This window comes from Podarcis pityusensis, assembly GCF_964106645.2.
Source record: "Podarcis pityusensis genome assembly, chromosome: 15".
Classification (NCBI taxonomy): domain Eukaryota; kingdom Metazoa; phylum Chordata; class Lepidosauria; order Squamata; family Lacertidae; genus Podarcis; species Podarcis pityusensis.
Window position 1 is genome coordinate 29,129,990 of NC_138040.1, and position 20,504 is coordinate 29,150,493.

Below are 20,504 nucleotides of genomic sequence, written 5' to 3' on the forward strand. Positions count from 1 at the left end.
CTGAGGACACGCAAACCTAGTGATAATTTTGCGTTTTCTACTAGCAAGCCAAAATTCTTATTTGAAAACAGAGAGGAGTCTTAAACCTGCTGTTCAAATGCACATCGCAGCAAGAGGAGCTACTTGAAAGATGTTGCTTGTAGCATGGGACATTTTAATACTTTTGCCCATCCATCCACTCATTTCTTTAAAAACTCTTGGATAGATGCCATCTGGACCCAGTTCCTGGTCCCCAGTTCCCCACCCTCCAACCATTGCTGGTGGGAGCACCATCCCCACCCCAGTTTCTGCTGAAAGCACATAGACTCTCCCTAAGTCCCTTGTAAGCTTTTTCTCCCACCCAATGTGAAATTTCATTTCAGCTGAAAGAACCTGCACTGTGTCAGACATTGCTTTGGTGGCTGATACCTTTCCCTCTAACAACTGAATGCTTGTGAACATTCCTTGGCATCACACTCAATCAGTGGTGCTGCAGTGGGGAGGCATTCCCAGAGGGGCAGGTAGCAATCAGTTTGCAGTCTACTTGTGTAACAGATTTTCCCCCTCCAAAAACACACACCTGTGAATTTATCCTTTTTGCCATTTTTGCAATAAAAGTCTCCCTGGGTGAGGGGATGCTCAGCTCCATCCCCACCATTCAGCCAAGGGCATTCCCATTTTCCCCTTCAAAAACACTTTCATTTGGGATCAGATTCCTCCATCTCACCCACCCCTTCCCTTTCAAGGTGGACTGGGCATTAAGAGACAAAAGAGCAACTTGCAGGTATTGCTGAGGTGTTCGTTTATTTCAGCAGAGAGAGTGTGTGTCTCGGCATACAACAGTGCATGGAGATTGTTAGCAGCAATGGACAGAGAGGGTAATAGAAATGTGGCCGCCAGCACTGCCCCAAACATTCAGGGGCATTGGGGGCTCCAGTGGGTCACAGCCAGTTCCTCACCCATTTATTCTGGGCTGCAGCACCCTGAATCTTGCCAGGAGTCTTGTTTTCGGTGGTGTTTCGGTGGTGGCTTCAAGCAGAAGACACGCTGGGGCTGTGGTGTCAGAAATATAGGGTGCCTTCTACTATTCCTCCAAAGCAGGGAGAGTGGCCTTTTCATTGGCCATCTGCTTAAGGCTGTCGAAGAAGGAATTGAACCTGTCCCTCACATCTTTCTCCAGGAAGCTCAAGTGATCCTCCATCTCACCAGCATAAGGCTTCAGCTTCTTCTTCATCTCCTCCACCTTCTGCACCAGGAGCCTGTTGAAGTTCTCTTCATAGGGCCCCACCACCTGGCGGAACTCCTCGATTTGCTGGTCCATCTTTTTGTTCAAGCCTTCCATGTAGGGCGTCAGAGATTCACGCAGGTCAGCCGCGTCCCCCTGCAGCTTCTCCCTCATCTCCTGGGCGAGAGGGCTCAGCTTGAGCCGCAGATCCTCGGTCCTCTCCAAGAGCTGGGCCCGCAGATCCTCAATGCTCTTCTTCATCTGGAAAGACATTCCCTCCAGTTGGCGGTTCAGCTGCTCTTGGACGTCCTGGGTGTAGGGAGACAGGCTGTTCCGCAGCTCAGCCATGGTTTGGTCCACCTTGGCCTTCAGCTCATCAGCATAGGGCGTCATGTTCCCTTTGATGTCCTCCACCTTCTGGTTGACCTGCTGCTGCAGCTCATCGGCGTAGGGAGACAGAGAGGTCTGGAGGCTTCCCATGTTCTCCTGCAGCTTGGCCTGCACCTCCTGGGCCAGGAGCTCCAGCTTCCTGCGCAGCTCTCCAGCATTCTGGTTCACCTGGGTCTTCAGCTCCTCTGCATAAGGGGCCAGCTTGGCCTGCAGCTCCTGAATATTCCTGCTGATTGCTGAATCGACGTCATTAGCGTGAGGGGCCAACTGGGCTTGGAGCTGCTGTATCTCTTTCTGGATTTGCTGCTTCAGCTTCTCAGAATCTTCTGCCAGCCGAAGGTACATGTCTGTGGCAAAGGGGACCAGCCTGTTCTGCAGCTCCCCGGCATAGGTGTTGAGGACCTGGAAGTTGTCCTGGAAGAGGGTGCTGTGGAGGAGCAGGAGGAGAGAGGTGAGCAGACAGACAAGAACTCCTTGGCTCCCAAAACGCTTGGGAGTTTCAGCGTTCCTGCTGCCGTGGATTTCCCTCGGGCGCCCGGTGGCCACAGGTGCCCATCCTACTCCACTGCTGCAGCACGCAGCGCAGGAGCCGTGGCCCTTTCCCACCAGGATACCCCCCTGCGCTTGTGTCCCAACCCTGAGGTTTGTTCCCAGGCTGATCCTGTCCCTTCTAAGCCAGTTCAGGGAGGACAGCAGTTCAGAGCTTGAACCCTACACCAAAGGTGAGGCGCCTCAGGCCTGGAAGGTCAATGTATGGCTCCCCAGGCCTATACACCTGGCCCTCAAGAGCCAGGGTTCAAAATTAGCTGGGCACTAGGCACGTTTTGAGAGGAAGTGGAGATGTTTGGTTGCCAGGTTTGGCACCTAATATCTCCATCTGGCTGGCTGGCGTGGCTGCGATGCTCCACCAGTCAGCTGATCTGTGGGGCAGCGCAGCACCCAAAGAGGCATGTCTTTTGGTGCTGCATGAGACAGTGACAGAGACTCCCCACCCCTGCCCTCCAACCAGGGCAAGCCACGTGTAGTGAAATGCCTGCATGTAGCACTTCACCCAATCCAGCAGATTATCATCTCCCGGAGAATCCTCCACCCCCCGCCCCGGCAAAATAACCACAGAAACATGACCCCCACCCCTGCCTTATATTTTGCTCATTCTTGGTGTGTTTGCTGGTTTAGGTATTGCACAGGCTCTGAGAGGACCTCAAAAATCACCTAGATTTTAAATTTAAAACATCACTTTTTAATCATGAGCACTCCCCACCTCCACCGGCCGCAGAGGAAACAGCTACTCACTTGAGCCGCTTGCTGACCTCTGACTGCTGGACTTGTTCCACCGTCTCCTTGGCATTGTTGCCCATATCGGTGAAGTACTTCCAGATCACGTCAGTCACCTGGTCGGCATTGATCTCGGCCTGGGCCCCTGCAAGGATGAGGAGGGAGCAGGTTGGTGCTGTGTGTGACCCGACTCACAGCCTCCCATCCCAACTCCTCTGCCACTTGCCAATGTCCCACGTGTCTGCAAAGCCACAGCTGAACTCCCATAATTTCTGGGAATACTGGGAGAACCACACAGACACTTCCCTTTAAGAATGCATGCACATATCCATCAAGTCTGGGTAGGACCAAGACTTCTTCTTCTTTTTTTTTTTTAAAGATTTATTAGAGGTTTAAAAGTTACAGAAAGAAGAAAAAAGAAACAATAAAAAATTAAACAAAACAGAACAATACCTTACAATACATCAAAAATAAAAAAACAAAAAAAAACAAAAAAACCCAAAAAGCAATACAGGGAAACAACAAGAAAAACAAAAACATTTTAAAAAACACATTCAATATTTCTGTGTCTTTACCTTTCATTTACTTGTTTCATCGACCTCCTCACACCTCCCTTTTTTGTATTCTAGTTCAATTAGCTATTTCAGCAAATCCTTTCCATCTTTCTCAATTTTTGTTCTATAATTTATCTTAACACAATCTAACCTTAAATTTTCCACTTTGGTCCATTAACAATCTATTTTTACTTAATTCTTTATAACATTTCTGCTAAAGCCATATAGCTTCATTCCAGCATCAGGACCAAGACTTCTTCAAACAGATGAGGCCTCTCAGCAAGGCTGCCAAGTTTAATGTATGCAGCCAGCCCAGCACAGAAAGGCTAGCCACATGCCTCTTTCTACGGTGCCCAGATTTGCCAGTACTCCTTTCCGTTTCAAGCAGACACCCTGTTTCAGCCTGATCTGCCTCCACTCTGAAATCCAGTCTCTCGGTTTGCTTTTCTCCTGGCCAGTTCATTGAGGTTTCTCAAACAATGTTATTGCCAGGCAGAGGACCTTCTCAGCAGTGGTGCCCTCCCTTTGGAACGCCTTCCCATCAAATGCCAAGGAGATAAAGAACTACACAATTTTTAGAAGACATCTGTAGGCAACCCTGTACCGGGAAGTTTTTAATGTTGGACGTTTTGTTATGTTTTTATGTGTTGGAAGTCACTCAGAATGGCTGGGGCAACCCAGCCAGATGGGCAGGGAATAATAATAATAATTGTAACAACTGGGCAAAGCTCTTTAGTAAAGAATCATTCTGCTGTGCCCGACTCACAAGATTTTAGGTTAATCACACTGATTTGCTAAACCTGAGCTGCAAGACAACCATCGCTCGGTACATTCCGAGATCTGAGCTATATAGCATTTCTCCAGCTATGCCTTGGCCAGCCAGCGCAACAAGAAATGGGTCAGTGAGAATTTACAAAGACCGAACAATATTTAGAATTCAACAGTTGGAAATAGGACCAGAGTGAGTGCAGATAACAGGATCAGCAGAGCCCTTCTGGGTTACCTGTGATAGCCAAAAGGCTGAGGATCAAGGCTGCTGCCTTCAGAGTCATCTTTTGCGGCTGGGGGGTTGCAGACACCGCCGTTTAAGGAACAGATCTGCCAAGAAGAAGAAGAAGGGTCAAAACTAAATCAGCGGCCTTCCCATAAACACAGCCCCCTGATCTGACTCTCAGCCTTGTTCCAGCATCCCCTCCAAATTCCTGCCTCAGCCCTGTCCCAATTCCCTATCCCCATCCCCATCTCTCATTACTCTTAGACATATTTTCTACATCACTTAGACCACCAACCTGGGGCCCTCCAGATGTTGCTGGACTACAACTCCCATTAGACCTTGCCAGGGTTGCATTGACTGATGGGAGATGTAGTCCAAGAACATTTGGTCGGCAAAGGCAGAATTAGGCAGCTGAAGCTTTTCTGCCCTGAATGTGAGCTGGGGGGGGGGGGGGAGGGAGAGAGGAGAGGGGAGAACCACCAGATTAAAATTGGCCAGAAGTTTCCCCTTCTAACTAGGATAGGAATAAGGGGATCACAAAGGCAGTGCCCTCCCCCCTTCAAGTTCCCAGTAAGCAAAGCAGCACAAAACCTCCCCTGCTCCATCGTCCTGAACCAAACAGGGCTCCCAGCCCAGCATCAGCACCCTCCAGGTCAATGGAAGAGCAGTGCTCAAGCATGGACCCTGCAGGCAGCTCAGCTCAGCTCACCTCTTCTCCTTGCGCTGTCTCCTCAAGGTGGCTCAGCCTGCTTTGCCCATCCAAATTTATACCCCTCCGAGCAGCTTCTTCCTGCTTCCACGCAGGCTGCTGACACATCCTCGAGCTTTTGGACTTTAGCAGGAGCACAAACGTGGACAAGGGCTGGATGGCAGCAAGGGAACCCCCACCCCCGCCCCCGTCTTATCTGCTGGGCAAGCAGAGCTCTTAGCAGAAACAGCCACGCCAACCTCTGACAGAAAGGCAAAACAACGCTTTGGGGGGGGGAGCGCTGGAGTGCACGCTCGCACAAAAGAATTCATGAGGACTAGTACCTGCAATTGCGTGCACCGAAGAGGTCAGGAGGAATGGAGCGCAACTACATAGGAAAGACAAAGGGTCGATGGATTTTGGGGTGTGGCATGACTGAAAATCAGGCATGGGCATACAGAATGTGGCTTGAAGGCCCAGGAGAGTGGGGTATTATTGGGGTAAAATGATGGGTGGCTGAGTGGGCAGCTTCCCCGTCCCATGTCTGGCTTCCCTCAAAGCATCATCTCAGTCTGGTCTGCGCCTGGATAGAAAACAGCCCCGTCCACCTGCTCTCCCACCTCCAACCCTCCGAGTTTCTTTTTTAAAGGAAGAGAGGGACCGAAGTGTTTTAGTCTAATTGCACCCCTTACCAAGCATGGCTCCAGCATGATTCAGGGATGGACATTCTGCCCTGTCTAGATCCCTGTAGCATTTAAAGGTTGGGATATACAGTGGTACCTCGGGTTACATACGCTTCAGGTTACATACGCTTCAGGTTACAGACTCCGCTAACCCAGAAATATTACCTCAGGTTAAGAACTTTGCTTCAGGAAAAAAACAGAAATGGTGCAGCGGCAGCAGGAGGCCCCATTAGCTAAAGTGGTACCTTAGGTTAAGAACAGTTTCAGGTTAAGAACGGACCTCCAGAACAAAGTAAGTTCTTAACCGGAGGTACCACTGTATATATATTGTGGTTTTATATTTTGATTTTATTCTGTGAACCGCCCTGAGACGGTTAAATAAATCTCTCTCACCCCTTCCATAAGCATTTCTCACACATATTGGGTTAGGAGCAGGGCTTGTAAGAGGAGGCACACTTGAACCCAAAGCTACCCAAGGACTGGGTAGGCTAGCTCGCCTTCTGTGTAGTAATTTTCAGAGGTGGAGAAAAAGCTCTGTTTAGCTTCCAAGGAAATTCACTTTTTGTACCCCACCCCCACCCCAAAAACCCAAGGGGAAAGATATAACTTTGTTTTCTGAAAAATCCTAATGTTGGGGCAAGGTGTACATCAAGGGCAGAGAATTCCCAGGTCTGGAAGCCACTGCCAAAGAGGCCCTGTTGCATGCTGCCATTCTCTGTTTAACAACAAAATTGTTTATCCCCAGAGTAAGAAAATGGCCAACTCCCCCCACCCTGGACCCCCGCTGGATGTTAAACAAAGTTTCTTGGGGACATAATGTCTTATGTGCTTGATAAGAACTGCTAATCCAAACAGTTTATTTGCTCTTGTTTGTTATTGGAAGCGCCTGGAGTTTCCCCTCTCCCCCACTCACCTTCAGCCCTCACCTGAGTGCTGCTTTCCCACTTTGGTGGTTGGTTTTCTGGAGAGTAAACAAAATGAAGGAGGGGAGGGGCATGGAGATGAAAAAACTGGGATGATGAAAAGCCCAAAGATGTGGAGTTTGTAAGAGTCTTAACATGGAATGTAACAGGTGACAGGGAAGGTCAGCTATGTTTTCTGGGTACAAACTGATAGCACCAAGGACTTCTGGGAGAAAGAAGCAACAACAACTTGCCAGTCTCTCTCTCTCTCTCTCTCTCTCTCTCTCTCTCTCTCACACACACACACACACACACACACAGTTCTATGATAGCATGAATTCCCCCTAAATTAGACATGCTTTTGTAAGAATTTCCCCCTGATGCAATGCACCTTTGTCTGCTATCTGCATAAACCTATGCATTTTTATGTACACTTCCTTCCAGTATGCATTTTTGTACCCGTTACTCGCCTGGAAAACCACGCTGCAAAATTCAAAGGAGCGTGAATTTCAAAGGAAGGTTATATTGTGGTTTGCTGATTGTTTGGGATGGCACAAATTAGGTAGTTCACCTTTAAACATGGACTGAACCAAATTCTTCCCCATTCTACACACACACATTTACAAATACACGTGTATGGCAGTAGTTACTTTGATGTCTCTCCAAATCTCTGGTATTTCATTCTCCTTTTTTATTTTATTTTATTGATACATAAGCCGCAGCAGGAAGCAAAAATGCTGCTCACGCATCAGCCAGAGCTGTACAAAAACAGAAGGCTGCCTGCCTGTGCTCACATTAACCAGGAAATCACACTCTCAAGACAGTTGGTCACCGTATATTTAAAACACCATTATATCACTTTAAACAGTTGTGGCTTCTCCCAAAGCATTATGGGAGCTGTAGTTTGTGAAGGGTGCTGAGAGCTGTGAGAGGACCCCTTTTCCTTCCCATGACTACCATTCCCAGTGGTTTAGCAGCCAATCTCCCTTCCCAGGGAACTCTGGGTATTGTAGTTCTGGGAGAGAAACTGGTCTCCTTACAACTCTCAGTACCCTCAACAAACTACATCTCCCATAATTCTTTGGGGGAAGCCATGGCTTTTTAAAGTGGTATCATGGCGCTATAAATGCATGGTCTGGATGTGGCCATTGTCACCCCACATTTGACACCCCGAGAGCTTGAGAGGTCCTGGAGCCTGTCCCCTTCCATCTCAGCAACTCCCTTGGGTTTGGACTCCTTCTTGAGTGTCTGCTTGTGAGGCAAGGCAGGGGCCAAACTCCCTTGCGCTGCATTTCGGCTGTGTAACCCTTGGCCATTTCCCGGCTTAGCAAAGGCAATGGGCAAAGTCTCTGCCTTGCACATCACACATCAGTCAGTTCAGCTCCTTGCTGACAGAAGCTGAGCTCTCTCTTCACTCCCCCTCGCCAAGGGAGTCATTAGAGCACCATCTCTGTTGGAGACAGGATGCAGAGCTCAGCAATATGAGACTGGACTGTGCCTCTGAGCGTGTGCAGAGTGCCTCTCCCTCCCCACCAAGCAAAAACAGCCAACCCGCAACTGGCAGGATAAGGGTTTCGGACTTCCAGGCATCTCTCTTGGTTTAGAAGAAACCACTTTATGGCACTGCTCTCTGGCCTGTCTGCAATGTGTTATCTTGAGGTCACAGTCCAAGGTGAGGTAGATTTGATGTGCAGGATGGAGGGGCAGAGCTCAACCAGGGATGGCAACAGGCAAGAGGTCCAAAGATGAGCTCATTCATTCCTTAAGACCGTTCCGTTGTGTAATGCAAGATGGTTCAAGGTTTCCCGGATGCCCATTCTTACCAATGGCCGTCACTCATTCCAGTGCATCCCTCATACGCAGAGTACTATGGAGGCCTCTAACAGAATTTTTGGAAGGAGAAAAAGGCTGGCCAGCTCAGCCCCCTGCTGGTGAGCTCAGGCAACCACCCACTGCCCTCCATAATCCAGACCACAGCAAATCACAAGGAGGTAAGAACTGCCTGCAGGACAAAGAGGCGGCTCTGGCAAGCGAGCCAAGCCACAGGCTCCAGGAAAAGAGCATGCACCCGAAGCAGCAACAAGAGTCCATTTAGCCTGCAAGAAAACCATCTATACTGATTCAAGTCTTCCTGCGCTTTTATTCTTAGCCAAAATTGCACCATGCAGTCACAAGAGACAGAAGGACTGGTAGACTCAGGTTAAATCTGGGGTAAGCAATAGTACAAAAAATAAGCAGATAAATACTGGAAGTGGGGGAATGGCCCCGAAAGTCCAAAGGCATGGAACATGGGAGACTGAAACCCTCTTCAGGAATTACGAAGGAGGGACAATAAACTGTTGTACGGGTTTGAGCTCTTTCCCATTCTGAAGGCTCCCTGGTTCAGACAGTTACCTTCCGGGAGCTGGAAGGTGATGGGGCAGGAACAGGGGGTCAGAGATAAATAGATAGATGAAAGAACCACCTCATTGCCTGGATAGGTCACTTAGGAACATAGGAAGCTGCCATTTAGCTCACCACTGTCTACAATAGGCACACAGTGGGCACGTATCTCAGATCCAGGCCAACAGACAGTCCAGACTCGAGCGGGAAGCTGGCAAAGCTGTCACGAGCTCCATTGTGCAGTGCAAGTTCCGCCAGGCAGGAATTGGATCCAAAGACCCAATTTCACTTTATTTCTTCAAAATGTTAACAATTTAAAAAAAACCCCAAGCATATAGAAGGAGAAGCCTTACTGATGCAGAGACAGCATGGCTTCTGCAAGGACAAGTCCTGTCTCATGAATCTATTAGAGTTCTTAGAAAATGCCAAGAAATATATAAGTAGAGGTGATTTGGCTAACACAGTCCGGTTGACAAAGCTGGTTGACAAACGATCTACGGTTCAGGATGAGTAATAATAATAATAATAATAATAATAATAATAATAATAATTTATTATTTATACCCCGCCCATCTGGGCGGCTCCCAATCAAGTGTTAAAAAACAATACAGTGTTAAATATTAAAATCTTCCCCGAACAGGGCTGCCTTCAGATGTCTTTTAAAGATAGGATAGCTGCTTATTTCCTTCACATCTGAAGGGAGGGTGTTCCACAGAGTGGGCGCCACTACTGAGAAGGCCCTCTGTCTGGTTCCCTGTAACCTCACTTCTCACAATGAGGGAACCGTCAGAAGGCCCTTGGCGCTGGATCTCAGTGTCCGGGCTGAACGATGGGGGTGGAGACACTCCTTCAGGTATACAGGACCTCAGAGTAGTGAGGTGGTCAAGTTTGCTGATTATACTAAATTGTTCAGGGTTGTTAAAAGAAAAAGAGACTGTGAAGAGCTCCTAAAGGATCTCTCCAAACCGAGTGAAATGGCGAATGCAATTCAATGTAAACAAGTGTAAAGTGATGCATGCTGCAGCAAAAAATTCTTAATTTCACATATATGTTCGTGGGGCAAATGCACATATATGCACTAGTGGTGACTGGCCAGGAACAAGATCTTGGGGGGTTATAGTAGATGGCTTGATGAAGATGTTGACCCAGTGTGTGGCAGCTGTAAAAAAACCCCACAAATTCAATGCGAAGGATCATTAGGAAGAAATTTAACATAAAATTGCTGATATAATGCAGCTATACAAATCTATGGGTGACCACATTTGGGATGTTGTGTGCAGTTCTGGTTGCCTCAACTCAAAAAGAATATTTTAGAGTAGAAAAAGGTTTGGAAAAGGAGAGAGCAAAATGATCAAGGGGATGGAGCGACTGCCCAATGAGGAATGGTTGCAGCGTTTCAGATTCTTTAGTTTAGAAAAAAGGGAGTAAGATGCAACATAGGAGAAAGTAGAGAAAGTGGAAGAAGAAAAGTTCTTCTCCATCTCTCACAACACTGGAACTCATGGAAATCTGACATAGCTGAATGTTGGAAGATTCAGGGCAGAGAAAAGGTAGTGCTTCATGCAGAACTGTGGAACTCTCTGCCACAGGAGGCAAAGATGGCCACCAACTTGGATGGCATAATAATAATAATAATAATAATAATAATAATAATAATAATTTATACCCCACCCAGCTGGCTGGGTTTCCCCAGCCACTCTGGGCAGCTTCCAACAGAATATTAAAATACAGTGGTACCTCGGGTTACAGACACTTCAGGTTACAGACTCCGCTGACCCAGAAATAGTACCTCAGGTTAAGAACTTTGCTTCAGAATGAGAACAGAAATCGTGCTCCAGCGGTGCAGCAGCAGCAGGAGGCCCCATTAGCTAAAGTGGTGCTTCAGGTTAAGAACAGCTTCAGGTTAGGAATGGACCTCCGGAACGAATTAAGTACTTAACCCGAGGTACCACTGTACATTAAAAGAGGATTAGACAAATTCATAGAGGAGGTTATCAATTGCTACAACCCACAATGGCTATGTTTCACCTCCACAGACGGAGACAGCAGTACTTCTGAATACCAGTTGCTGGAAACCACAGAAATGGAAAGTGCTTTTGAGAGTCTAAACAAATGTTAAGACAAAAGATTTGTGGGACATCTGCAGAGCAAGCTGTAGCCAGGGTGTTTTTGCCTCCTGCAATCTTGTTGACAACGCAGTATTCCAAACTGCAAACACTGCCCGTATTGACAGGCAGCTTGGAATGAGTTTTCCATGTGCCCCAAATATTATATATATATATTTTTATTGGTTTTAAAATACAAAATTATAAAACATACCACACAAATTATCACAAATACATTCTTATTGGACTTCCACCAGCACCTCTGATAATCCTCCATCTTATTCACTTCTTACGCATTTCCTAACTTAATATTGCCCTTACATTTTTAATATATCCCATCTCCTCCTTCATTTTTGCAATATTTCTGATATTATTCCTCATAGAGCTTCTTGCAAACCTACAAACATCGTCTGGTCATCGCAAATACTTTTCAAATAATCCGTAAATTTACTCCAGTCCTCGGTAAACTTCTGGTCCCGCCGGTTTCGGATCCTTCCCATTAGCTTATCAAGTTCCGCATATTCCATTAATTTCATCCTCCATTCTTCCATCGTGCCCCAAATAGGCAAGGATATGTACAAACATTGCTAGAGCGAGAGAGGCATCAATTCCTGCTCCCCAAAACAATGAGCAGGGTGGTGGCTGTGGTGCACAGGAGATACATTTTATTCAGGGTCAACAATGAGCCAATGCAATGGGCAAGCTTTTGAGCTACACCGAACTCTTCCTCAAGAAGAATACTGGTGAAAAGCAAAAAAGGAAACTCACCAGTGCCAGACTCAGCAGCACAGAGCACCAACCTGGGCACACAGTTTCTTCCTGACTCTTACGCAACAAAGATGACGGGAGCATCTTTCTTCAACAAAGGAGAAGAGTACCTGCCATACATGGGCAATGGGTAAGGCTAGAGTGCTATCCCTGGGAAGAAGAGCCATCTGCTAGCCCATAAGAAAGACCAGTGCCAAAGTCAGAGAGGGCCAGGCAGGGGCTGCCCACAAAGCAATGCAGGAACCTTGGTAGCAGAGACAGGATTTCTCCACCTCCAGCACAGGCTTCAGCTGAGCAAACATGGCGACAGGAGGGGGGGGGGAGTCAGCAAGAGATGGTCCCCCTCCCCTCAGGTCTCCTGGTTGACCTTTGGTCCAATAGCCCCTACAGCCTGGGGGTTTATAAATGAGAAGCTGCCAAGGCAGGCGCCAGACAGCAACTCCTGAGAAGAAGGAACAGGTAAGAGTGGGAGAGACTGGGTTGAGCAAAGGGGACAGGAAGGGAGACTGTTCAGTCACAAACTGCTTTGGAGCACCTGACTTCTTCCAGGCCAATTTGTGCATTTAAAAAGGCACATTCCCCGAAGGAGAAACTGCTCACCCCTACCTTTTGCCAACAGGGGAGCCAGGGCTTAATCTTGTTATAAGAATTCTAAGGTCTCAAATCTACAATAAATATACAATAAATGCACACGTATCTAAATGTGTCTGAAATAGTACAGGAGAGCAATCCTGATGCCATTTTGACTCTCCCAATGACCTCAAATATTCCTCTGCATTTAGGGAGGTAAATGGGGAAAGCCTTCCCATTGTCTTTTCACTTGCAAATCCTGTTTTAAGGGCGTAAAGGTAAAGGACCCCTGGACAGTTAAGTCCAGTCAAAGGCGACTGTGGGATTGCAGCACTCATCTCGCTTTCAGGCTGAGGGAGCCAGCGATTGTCCACAGACAGGTTTCTGAGTCATGTGGCCAGCATGATTAAACTGCTTCTGGTGCAATGGAACACCGTGTCGGAAACCAGAGCGCATGGAAATGTTGTTTACCTTCCCGCCGCAGTGGTACCTATTTATCTACTTGCACTGGCGTGCTTTCAAGCTGCTAGGTTGACAGGAGGGTGTATTTGTGTATGAACAGGGTGAGCCTGTGACCTGATTCAGGAACTAAAGTATTCACCATCACAAAAGAATGGCCAGACTGCCCAGGTAATGCAATCAGCGACCATTATCAGTTATCCTGGCAGACAGGATTTCTGCTATAGACTGCCTCCTATGATGTATGTATGATGATTTTGGGGTGGTCTTTGGTTAAAAGGGGTTGGTCAATGTCAAAAGTCTTTAAGCTTCCTGCACACTTTTGTTCAGGGTCTCTCTCCCTGCTTGGAAGGAGAGGAGAGAACTCTGTTGCAAAAGAAAAAATAAATATCTGCCTTGCTTTCCACTGGATCCTGCCTCCATCCATTATTCTCTGACCGATCATGGACTTAGGAGACTCAGGGTCGCATGAGGAGTTGGGCAGCAAAAGGCAAAAATTTTACATCAATCTAAACTAGTCTGAGCTTAGAATCATTCCCAGGATGAAATAGGAAGTGTGACTCTAGGGATGTGCAGAGGGCTTTTCCCTCCCCACCAGGGGCAGATCTACTATGAAACTAATGAATCTTAAGCCTTAGGTTCCTTAATCCCAGAGGGGCCCCAGAAGCACCTTTAGTACACATTGCTTTAAAAAAATTGCATCAAGTAGACTCAGTTTCAGTTGCATTGAACTAAGTCAAATTGATTCTTTTTTGTTGTATATATATTTCAACAACCCCAAAGTTCGAGAGTCAGTAGCACAAATGCTGTAAAGGTGTGGTGGAAAAGGTAACAGACAGACAGACAAGAAGAATTGTATAAACATGAGGACTTATTTGTTTATGGATATACTATGGACAAATATAGAAAATGGAAGAAAAACATTATACAAAATGGAAGAAAATAATGCAATAAAATTATATGTGATATAAAAAACCAGAAGAAGGAAGGAGGGAAGTCAGCTCTGAAGAGCAAGTTTAAATGTAAAATGTAATACAGTATGTGTATGTGGAGTATCTAATTGAAAAACTAATAAAGATTATTTTTAAAAAAGAAAAAGGTAACAGTGTTTACCTAGATTTGTTGCTGGTTGCAAAGGAACTCCCACCCCCATGACAATTCAAGCTTCAGGGCCCCCATAATGTAGGTCTGCCACTGCTCCCCACAGCCTCATCACATCTAGGAAGACAGGCAGAGAGAAGTCTAGGATCCTTTTGTTCTTTTAAAAGATAGCTGGTGGAAATTTCAAGGAGCAACTGCTGCAATCTATGCATCAGCAGATCCCATGGAAGCCAAGTCAGCTGAGCTGGCCACACCCTGCCCAATCTGGTTTGGAATTGAGCTGGGTCCAAGGTACCAGTTTGGATCACCTAATGGGCACAACAGGGTCCCTTATCCTGAAGCAGATATATGGCAAATGTTGCCCCAGCCTTGCCAAATCTGACTGGCAGGCGCTGTCCCGGGTTAGGTAAAGCAAAGTCCCTTTTCAAGCCCAGCCACCAGAGACCTTCTGGATGCTGCTGAGTGCTGGGTGCAACTTGGGACCCCCGGCATGCACAGCAGGTGGGAGCTCTGCCACTGAGCGCTGATGCCCACCCTCCTGCTAGCAGAGTTGGGTGTGGGATTGAACTCTACGGAGGCTTGCCAAAATCTAGGAACAAAGGAAGCTAGCTGTCTTATCCCAAGTCAGACATCTGTCCATCTGCCTCAGTATCTTTGTGGATGCTCCTTCCTTGGAGGTTTTTAAGTTGGGTGGCCATCTGTCATGGCTGCTTTAGTTGAGATTCCTGCATTGCAGGGGGTTGGACTAGATGACCCTCAGGTCCCTTCCAACCTTACGATTCTTTTGCTCTCTCTCTCTTTTCCCCACTTAATTTATTTATTATTAATGTTGCAATACATATATGAAATCTTTACATATTGATGCATATACATTATAGTCGTAAATTCACATTTTCACATTTCTTTTTTTTTTTAATATTTATTAGGGTTTAAAATAGAAATAGATATAATAAACAATATAGCATATGTCTTAACATAATTTCACATCTTCTTTGGACTTCCTCACATCTCCCGCTCCCACTTTCATCGTTATAACTTTTTGCCAGCAATTTATCATCTTGTTTGCATTCTTATGTCCCATCTGTTTATTTATAATCTTGTAATTCTCAAAAAAGTTTATATTTTCTCAATCTCACTTATCATCTTAAATCATCTAATTTAGTGGTGCTCAATTGTTTATGATCTAGCATCCTGCTTAACATTCACTCAAATTACAGTATTTTTGTAAATAAATCTTAAATTTCTTCCAGTCCTCCTCCATCCTCTCCTCTCCCAGGTCACGGATTCTGCTGGTCATCTCAGCCAGTTCCATATAGTCTATCAGTTGCATCTGCCATTCTTCCAGTGTGGGTAGATCTTGAGCTTTCCAGTGCTTTGCAAGAAGTATCCTTGCTGCTGTTGTTGCGTACATAAAAAATGTCCGGTCCTTCTTTACCACCCCTTGGCCGACAATACCCAAAAGGAAGGCCTCTGGTTTCTTTATGAAGGTATACTTAAATACCTTTTTCAGTTCATTATAGATCATTTCCCAGAACGCCTTCACTTTAGGGCAGGTCCACCAGAGGTGGAAGAATGTTCCTTCATTCTCTTTACATTTCCAACACTTATTATCAGACAGGTGGTATATTTTTGCAAGTTTGACTGGGGTCATATACCATCTATATATCATTTTCATTACATTTTCTTTCAAAGCATTGCATGCAGTAAAGTTCAACCCAGTACTCCACAACCTTTCCCAGTCCTCAAACATTATATTATACCCAATGTCCTGCACCCACCTTATCATAGCCGATTTAACCATTTCATCTTGTGTATTCCATTTTAACAGCAAGTTATACATCCTTGAAAGTACCTTAGTCTTTGGTTCTAACAGTTCTGTTTCTAGTTTCGATTTTTCCACCTGGAACCCTAGTTTCTTATCATTTTTAAAAACTTCTTTAATCTGAGCGTAATGTAACCAGTCTCGCACTTTATCCTTCATTTTCTCCAAACTCTGCAATTTCCAGTTGTCTCACATTTTCACATTTCATTATGTACCAGCATTTATCCATTTCTTATTTCTTGCCCTGTGTCTTCCCTCCACCCGTGTGTGACTTCCTTGTTATTATTTTGTAACTTTATTATTGAGATCGTAATTTTGTATCTTAATAATTAAATATTCAATCTTATATATCTGCTTAGCTTAACTTGACTTGACTTTGTGAAAACACTCTATACATATCAATAAGTTCTTGCTGGAGCATCTTTTGGTCATGTATTCTTCTACACATTTCCATTCCTGTTTGAGATTTTGATTAGATTGCATTCTAATTGTTGCCGTCATTTTTGCTAATTCAATCATTTCGAAAAATTTATATTGCCAGTCTTTCAATGTTGGTACTTCTTCTGATTTCCAGTTTTTTGCAATCAATAACCTTGCGGCAGCTGTTGCATATAAAAAGATTCTCTTCATGTCTTTGGGGATGTCATTTGTTATAATTCCTGAAAGGAATGTTTCCGGCTTCTTACCAATTGTTGTTTTAAACATTATTTTCAGTTCCTCGTGTATATTTCCGCAAAAAAATTTAATTTTAACATATCTCCACTATACATGATATAAGGATCCCTCTGATACCTTACATCTCCAACACAGACCAACCTTACAATTCTATGATCCGCACGGCTTGGCAGCAAGATGTTTTCTAGTGTCTTGTCAGGTGGGGTCTCTCTCAACCCTACATAGTCTCGCTGGAAAGCGGGGACCAAACCTGCGACCTTCAGCATGCAAAGCTGATACAAAACTGCATCAGAACCAATGTTCTACCCCTGGGCTACAGCAGGCCTTCCTTCTCAACACCCTGTTCTGCACAGCTGAATGACAGCTCTGGCACTAGTCTAGCGCAGGCCTCGCCTCAGCCCCAGACTACTGGGGATGGTGCCTTCTGGGCCTTCAGTGGCCAATGGTGATCTGACCTGCCTTTCCTTCCCATCACAGGTCCAGCCAAGCGACAGAATGAGAAGGCCCCTTCCACTGCTCTTTGTCCTTCTGGCGCTGCTTGCTGCGTTTGCACGTAAGAAATGCCCCCCACCCCAGTGCCAGAACAGTATTGCTCTCACACATGCCTGCCTGTGTGGAAGAGGGTGCAAGGGGCACAACTGAAATCCAGTCAGCTACTTGGCTCCTGGTGGGAAGAGGAAGGTGGAAGGGGGATCTCTCCCCTTGGGGCCACCAACTGAAAGCCCGTACCCTGCAACAATTCTCCGATGAAACTAGAGCTATCCTACCATCCCATCCAACATTTCTCCGATGAAGATAGGGGACGTCCTAAGGAAAAGCAGGGCATTCAGGGATCAAATGAGAAACCAGGACAGCTTCTGTAAATCCAGGACTGTCCCTCGAAAATGGGACACAGGTGGCGCTGTGGGTTAAAGCACAGAGCCTAGGACTTGCCGATCAGAAGGTCGGCGGTTCAAATTCCCTGCTAAGGGGTGAGCTCCCGTTGCTCGGTCCCTGCTCCTGCCAACCTAGCAGTTCAAAAGCACATCAAGTGCAAGTAGATAAATAGGTACCACTCTGGTGGAAAGGTAAATGGCGTTTCCGTGCGCTGCTCTGGTTCGCCAGAAGTGGCTTAGTCATGCTGGCCACAAGACCCAGAAGCTGTACGCCGGTTCCCTCAGCCAATAAAGTGAGATGAGCGCCACAACCCCAGAGTCGGCCGCAACTGGACCTAATGGTCAGGGGTCCCTTTACCTTTACCCTGGAAAATAGGGACACTTGGAGGGTCTGGGTGTCATGGGCTCTCTAGCTTACATGAGCATCACTCCTTGGCTGAAGCTAGGGGCAAAGGCACACCTGATGGTGATAGGAAGCACCTGGAAGACCAGATCATTCACACAACCCATGTGGTCCCCACCCCTATTTCTTTGGCATGGGGAATCAACCAACAAGGCGGCTGAGATTCTGTCCTCCTCTCCCCCAAAATAGAGGGGGAAGTGTATGTGTAGGGAGGGGAGCGGGAAAGTGCTTGTTTGCTTCATATCCCGCCCCCCTTTTCTTTTTTGTCTTCCAGAAGCTCAAGATGCCCCAAAGGAGAGCCTGGTGGCCAAAGTGCAAGTCTTTGCCCAGCAAGCCATCCAAAAGACCCAGGAGCGCTTCACCACCCTCCGAGAGTCGGAGGCAGCCCAGCAGGCCAGGTGGGGGAGGCCTTCCAAGCTCAAGGAAGGGGGAAAGTTGGGACAGAGCAGAAGGGAGGGGGGGACTGGGGCTGGGGGGTGGATGCATGCCATAGGAGCCAACTCCAGGGGGCCATGGGTGCTTAGGCACCCACAACAATATAATGAGCAGAGCCACAAAGTCAATGAGCAAAATCAGAGACAGCCAGCCAGCCAAGAGAGAAGTTCAGCTCTGCCTTTTGCAGCCAGCCAGTGAGTCACCTGTTTCCGAGGTTGGGGCTCGAATTCGGAGGCAGAGCTGATGGCCACTACAACATGGGCATGCGATGTCACATGCACACAACTGCACATAGTGTGTGTGACATCACACACACAATGCACAATGTTGCATTGTGGTTTCGGAGGAGCCCCCTTCCAAAAATCCAATGCGTGACGTCACACACACTACATGCAGGCATGTGCATGTGACATTGCACATCTGTGTTATGGTGGTGGGCACCCACGATCCTGTGGGTGAGATGGCACCCTTGTTGCACGCCGTGTGGGGCTGCACGTATCAGCAAACAGGATTATCTCCTGAACCTGCCCCCCTTCCTAGAATCCCCTCCTTGGCATAAGGGAAGCCTTGAGCGCCCCTTATTCACTTCCACCCACTGTCTCCCCTGGGGCAGCGGCCTCTTGCTGAGACCCCAAAGGTGCTATTGGCACCTGTCACAACACGTGGGGCAGAGGTGGCTACTTCTGGGCCCGCAGACATGGAAGGTTCTTGCAACACACAGTGGGCATAGTAGAACTCTGGCAATAGCCAGGCTTTCAGGGGGCTTGGAATTCCTACTTTCCTAAAGGGGTTGGGGTGGGGTAATTTATGATACCAAGAAAAGCTCTCACTTGCCACACTGCACTAAGTGACCCTTTAGGGAGGGATCCGCAGCAATTAAATGCACCTTTTCCTTCAATCCACCCCTACTGCCTTTTAGGGAATGGATCACTAACGGCTGGGCAAATGCAGTTCAATACTTTGGCCGTGTAAAGGAGAAGATTGCCACATTTTTGAAGACGCCGGCACCTGCAGCATGATGGAATTTTGATTCCACACAATTCCAGGAGGATCTCTCGCCCTTCCCAGTACAGCGGCAGGGTGCTAAAGTTGTCCTCAGTGATGGGAAAGGATTTCAACATTTGCCACTGTTTCTCCTTTTCCCTGCCCTGCCTAGTCACTCCTTCATTCCCTCCTTCCCTCAGACATCTCAATGTTCATTAAGCGTGGCACTTCCCCCCATTAAATCTTGCAAACCCTTTGCATGGTTGAGTTTCTTGCTGTGAACCAACAAAGAAAACTGGTCAGAGGTCTTGATGGAGCAAGAGGGACACTTTCAAAAAGACTTTTTGGGAGGCTTTCAGTGTTTTCCCACCAGAAACACCCAAGAGCAAAACAATCACATTTCCAGATGTGGGTGGGATCCCCTTCCTTGAGCAGCTATGTAAGTGGGCAGGGGGAGGCATCCTGGGTAAAGACCCTTTCCAGTTAAAACTCACTCTCCAGAATCAAGACTTCGCCCTATCAGGGCATCTGCTTAATCCCTTCCCTCCTGCTGCCAGTTGGGATGAATTTGGCCTGAATCTGAGGAAGGGGCAGGGAGAGGGAGAATCTTGATGTGTTCGTGGTGACCTAGATTTGGTGGGTTTGGTGGTGGCAGGCAAGCAAGCAGGGAGAGGCATCTTCACCTAGCCAGGGGGTCTCCTGCAGCTCCTCCTGGCTCCATCTGCCAGCACAACCCACAGGAGAGTTGAGAAAAGTTCTGCCCTGTGCTACCTAAGGACAAAGATCAGTTGGCATAGCAGCCACTGCCGCCAGGAGGCCAAATGGCCAAGACAATAATTGGCTAGGCACTTGTTCACTTTCAGGTTTAGCTGTCCTGTTTTGTTTTTTAAACAAACTGCTGAGTTGAGTGTACATTTTTGTGGTGGGCTACACACACAAACACACACACACACAGAGAGAGAGAGAGAGAGAGAGAGAGAGAGAGAGAGAGAGAGAAGTAAGGCCAATCTCTTTGCCCTCAAATGGCAGGGATTTCCTCCCTGGCTCTGCCCCCCTCCCAAACTCCCTCTAGTTCTTCCCAGTCCCAATATATTTTTGATTCCAAGAGCTGGGAATAAACAGCGCAACCCTGAAGACCCACATATCTGTCTCACACAGTGGCGGCAGCCCTTCTTCCACTTGGCCTTGCCAAGAGATTGCCAGGGGCCTCCCTGAGCGCAGGGTGCAGGGGCACT

The 20,504-nt window shown here is 47.0% G+C and overlaps 2 protein-coding genes across 2 annotated transcripts; one reads left to right on the plus strand and one right to left on the minus strand.

Annotated features, from left to right (window-relative positions):
- Positions 1 to 757: 757 nt before the first annotated feature.
- APOA4 (apolipoprotein A4) lies at positions 758 to 5,256 on the minus strand. The gene is made up of 4 exons (XM_080984184.1): positions 5,127 to 5,256; positions 4,427 to 4,521; positions 2,888 to 3,014; positions 758 to 2,021 (listed from the first exon to the last, which is right to left on the minus strand). Exons 2-4 carry the CDS (start codon positions 4,473 to 4,475, stop codon positions 1,064 to 1,066), a joined length of 1,134 nt encoding a protein of 377 aa, XP_080840310.1. The 5' UTR covers positions 4,476 to 4,521; positions 5,127 to 5,256; the 3' UTR covers positions 758 to 1,063.
- Positions 5,257 to 16,093: 10,837 nt separating this feature from the next.
- On the plus strand, positions 16,094 to 20,468 carry APOC3 (apolipoprotein C3). The gene is made up of 3 exons (XM_080983745.1): positions 16,094 to 17,125; positions 18,125 to 18,248; positions 19,205 to 20,468. Exons 1-3 carry the CDS (start codon positions 16,987 to 16,989, stop codon positions 19,302 to 19,304), a joined length of 363 nt encoding a protein of 120 aa, XP_080839871.1. The 5' UTR covers positions 16,094 to 16,986; the 3' UTR covers positions 19,305 to 20,468.
- The last annotated feature ends 36 nt before the right edge of the window (positions 20,469 to 20,504 follow it).